The sequence below is a fragment of the Cebus imitator genome, unplaced genomic scaffold (genome assembly GCF_001604975.1).
Source record: "Cebus imitator isolate Cc_AM_T3 unplaced genomic scaffold, Cebus_imitator-1.0 Scaffold187, whole genome shotgun sequence".
Taxonomy (NCBI): Eukaryota; Metazoa; Chordata; class Mammalia; order Primates; family Cebidae; genus Cebus; species Cebus imitator.
In genome coordinates this window covers 1,961,101-1,965,137 of record NW_016107502.1, presented here as the reverse complement: position 1 = coordinate 1,965,137, position 4,037 = coordinate 1,961,101, and the positions used below count along the sequence as shown (strand labels likewise).

General features: G+C 46.7%; 1 protein-coding gene across 5 annotated transcripts in view; it reads right to left on the bottom strand.

Moving 5' to 3' along the window:
- ING4 (inhibitor of growth family member 4) overlaps window positions 1–4,037 on the bottom strand; it is a 13,508-nt gene that overhangs the window by 6,421 nt on the left and 3,050 nt on the right. For all 5 annotated transcript variants that reach the window (XR_005203030.1, XM_017546105.2, XM_017546107.2 and 2 more), the window contains exon 2: window positions 549–620. Coding sequence is in view for 4 of the 5 variants with exons in the window: in XM_017546105.2 (XP_017401594.1) it covers window positions 549–620 (72 nt within the window). In the remaining variant the exon portion in view is untranslated. The remainder of the gene's footprint in view (window positions 1–548; window positions 621–4,037) is intronic.

The following is a 4,037-nucleotide window of genomic DNA, read 5'->3' as shown; positions in this document are numbered from 1 at the left end:
TTTTTGAGACACAGTCTTGCTCTGTTGCTCAGGCTGGAGTACAATGGCATGATCTTGGCTCACTACAACATCCACCTCCCAGGTTCAAATGATTCTCATGTCTCAGTCTCCCGAGTAGCTGGGATTACTGGTGCATGCCACCACACCTGGCTAATTTTTGTATTTTTGGTAGAGATGGGGATTTCACCATGTTGGCCAGGCTGGTCTCAAACTCCTGGCCTCAAGTGATCCGCCCGCCTATGCCTCCCAAAGTGCTGGGATTGCAGGTGTGGGCCACCACACCTGGCCTAATTCTTCTCAAGGAAGACATAAAGAACATAGTATCTTTGAGTTCTTGAGGCGTTTTCACAATACTCTATTTGTTATTAAAAACAAGCTGATACAGAAATGAGGATCATTATCCTGTTTTAAGAATTGCAGGACAGCAAAAAAAAAGGAGAGAGAAGCCACAGTTCTCTAGATCATACCAGATGATACGGTAACAACAAGCAGAAAAAGAAATGATTACACACAATCATTATTGCAAAAACTTTTTACTCTGTACGTACCCTCTGTTCTTTGGTCTAGGTCTCTCATGAGCTGAAAGTTTCTCTGTAATTCAAAGGGAAGGTTTTCAATACCTAGGGAAGAGAGGGAAACAAAGAATCACAGGACTGACTGTGCATAGGCCTTACAGCTCCTTTTAAAGTGCAGTTCAGGCTGGGCACGATGGCTCATGTCTGCAATCCCATCACTTTGGAAGGCCAAGGGGGCAGATCACTCAAGGCCAGGAGTTCGAGACCAGCCTGGCCAACATGGCGAAACCCCAACTCTATTAAAAATACAAAAATTAGCCCGGTATGGTGGTTTGCACCTCTAATCCCAGCTATTTGGGAGGCTGAGGCATGAGAATCACTTGAATCTAGGAGGCAGAGGCCGCAGTAAGCCATGATCGAGCCACTGCACTCCAGCCTGGGAGATGGAGCAAGATCCTGTCTCAAAAACAAGTTGGGCAGGGTGGCTCACACCTGTAATCCCAGCACTTTGGGAGGCTGAGGCGGGCAGATCACGAGGTCAGGAGATCAAGACCAGCCTGGCTAACACAGTGAAACCCTGTCTCTACTAAAAATACAAAAAATTAGCCGGGTGTGGTGGCGTGCACCTGTACTCCCAGCTATTCAGGAGGCTGAGGTAGGAGAAATGCCTGAAGCCGGGAGGCAGAGGTTGCAGTGAGCCAAGATCGAGCCACTGCACTCCAGCCTGGGCCACCGAGTGAGGCTCCATCTCAAAACAAAACAAAACAAAAATAAAGTGCAAATCAGTTTTCCTTCCTCTTAACCTTTGTATTTATCTGTGACAGGATTTATCAGTTCTCTCATGAGAAGCCATGCTCACATATTTCTCTCCAAAACCTTTCCATTTCTGCACAGCTATCCCGCCCTTTTTGCTTTCAGTGACTTTCCTTACAAATAAGCTCTTCCCACTGGGCACAGTAGCTCACACCTGTAATCCAGCACTTTGGGAAGCTAAGGCAGGTGGATCACGAGGTCAGGAGTTTGAGACCAGCCTGACTAACATGGTGAAACTCTGTTTCTACTAAAAATATAAAAATTAGCCGGGCATGGTGGTACACGCCTGTAATCCCAGCTACTCAAGAGACTGAGGCAGGAGAATCGCCTGAACCCAGGAGGCGGAGGTTGCAGTGATGCAAGATTGCGCCAATGCACACTCCAGCCTGGCAACAGAGTTAAGACTCCTCAAAAACAAAAAAAACAAACAAAAAAACACACAAATAAGCTCTTCTCTTTCCTTTGTTTTTTTTTGTTATTTGAGATGGAGTCTTGCTGTGTTGCCCAGGCTGGAGCGCAGTGGCACGATCTCAGCTCACTGCAACCTCCACCTCCGGGTTCAAGGGATTCTCCTCCCTCAGCCTCCAGAGTAGCTGGGACCAGAGGCATGTGCCACCACATCTAACTAATCTTTGTATTTTTAGTACAGACAGAGTTTCACCATTTTGGCCAGGCTGGTCTCGAACTCCTGGCTTCCGGTGATCCACATGCCTCAGCCTCCCAAAGTGCTGGGATTACAGGCATGAGCCACTCAGCCTGGCCCCTTTCCTTTATTTTCAATCTCTGCCTCCAAGCTCTTTGTCCTCAAATTACAAATAGTCTCTGGCATCCACTATTATGCATTTAACGCTTCCAATCTACTTCCATATAGTAGCCAGAATGTCCTTTTTAAAAACTGCAAATCTGCCCAGGTGTGGTGGCTCATGCCTATAATCCCAGCACACTGGGAGTCCAGGCTGGGAGAATCAGCTGAGCTGAGGAGTTCAAGACTAGCCTGGGCAACATGGTGAAACCCCATCTCTACTAAAAATACAGAAAATTAGTCAGGCATGGTGCACATGCATGTGATCCCAGCTACTTGGGAGGCTGAGGTACAAGAACCCCTTGAACCCAGGAAGCAGCGGTTGCAGTGAGTCAAGATCATGCCAATGCACTCTAGCCCAGGTGACAGAACAAGACACTGACTCAAAAAAACAAAAACCAAAAAAACCCCACAAAAATAAAAAATGCAAACCTAATCAAGTCACTCTCTAGCTTATAATCTTCTGGTAATTTCCTATTGCTCTTAAGATGGTCTGCACTTACTGGCCCTTGCTTACCTCATACCAGCCTTAACTCATGCCAGTGTCTGTCTCCCTTTGTGCTCTTCTCACTGTCTCAAACTGGCCTGTGTTCCTCCTGCCATCTGGCTTTCCACAAGCTGTTTTCTCTGCTTGGAATGCACTCCTTGCTTTTCCACATCCTGTCCACCCCAGCCCTCTCGGCCTACTAAATTCCTGTTCATTCTTCCAAAGTTCAGCTCAAACTCAACTTTCCTAGACTCTGATGTATGTCAAGGTATTCTATCCACCTTTTTACAGCACTTATCCAACTGTAATGAAATAAATGTATAATCAGTTGGCTGGGCACGGTGGCCCACACATGTAATCCAGCACTCTGGGAGGCGGGTGGGTCGCTCAAGGCCACGAGTTTGAGACCAGTCTAGGCAACATGGCTCTCTACTAAAATTACAAAAATTAGGGCCAGGCACAGTGGCTCACGCCTATAATCCCAGCACTTTGGGAGGCCAAGGCGGGCAGATCATTTGAGTTCAAGACCAGACTGGCCAACATGGTGAAACCTGTAATCCCAGCTACTTGGGAGGCTGAGGCATGAGAATTGCTTAAATCCAAGAGGTAGAGGTTGCAGTGAGCTGGTATCACACCATTGCACTCCAGCCTGGGTGACAGAGAGAGACTATCTCAAAAACAAAACAACACAAAAATTAGATGGGCGTGGTGGCCCCCGGGCCTGTAGTTCCAGCTACTTGAGAGACTGAGGCAGGAAAATGGCTTGAACCAGGGAGGGGGAGGCTGCAGCCTGGATGAAAGAGTAAGACTGTCTCAAAAAACAAAAAAAGAAAAATAATAATAATTGTGTAATTAGTTATTTGGTACGTCTCCCCGGGCCGAATATGGCTATCTTATTCTCTCCTGTTTCCCTAGTGTTTAGAATTATGACTGGCATAGAGCAGGTACTCAGTAAATACTTGAATAAATGCATGAATATCTGTCCCCCCAGTACAAAAAAAATCTCTTCCCAAGACTCCATCTAAAACTTTAAAAATGCCTCTACTGGCTGGGCACAGTGGCTCATGCTTGTAATCCCAGTACTCCGGGAGGCCAAGGCAGGCAGATGACTTGATTTCAGGAGTTTGGGACCAGCCTGGGCAACACGTCCAGACCCTGTCTCTATAAAAATTATATATTATACATAATACATATAAGTTATATATATATATAAAATAAAGGGCCTGGTGTGGTGACTAACGCCTGTAACCCCAGCACTTTGGGAGGCCAAGGTGGGTGGATCACCTGAGGTCTGGAGCTTGAGACCAGACTGGCCAACATAGTAAAACTCCATCTCTATTAAAAACACAAAAATTAGGCTGGGTGCGGTGGCTCCTGCCTGTAATCCAAGCACTTTGGAGGCCAAGGCGGGCGAATCACC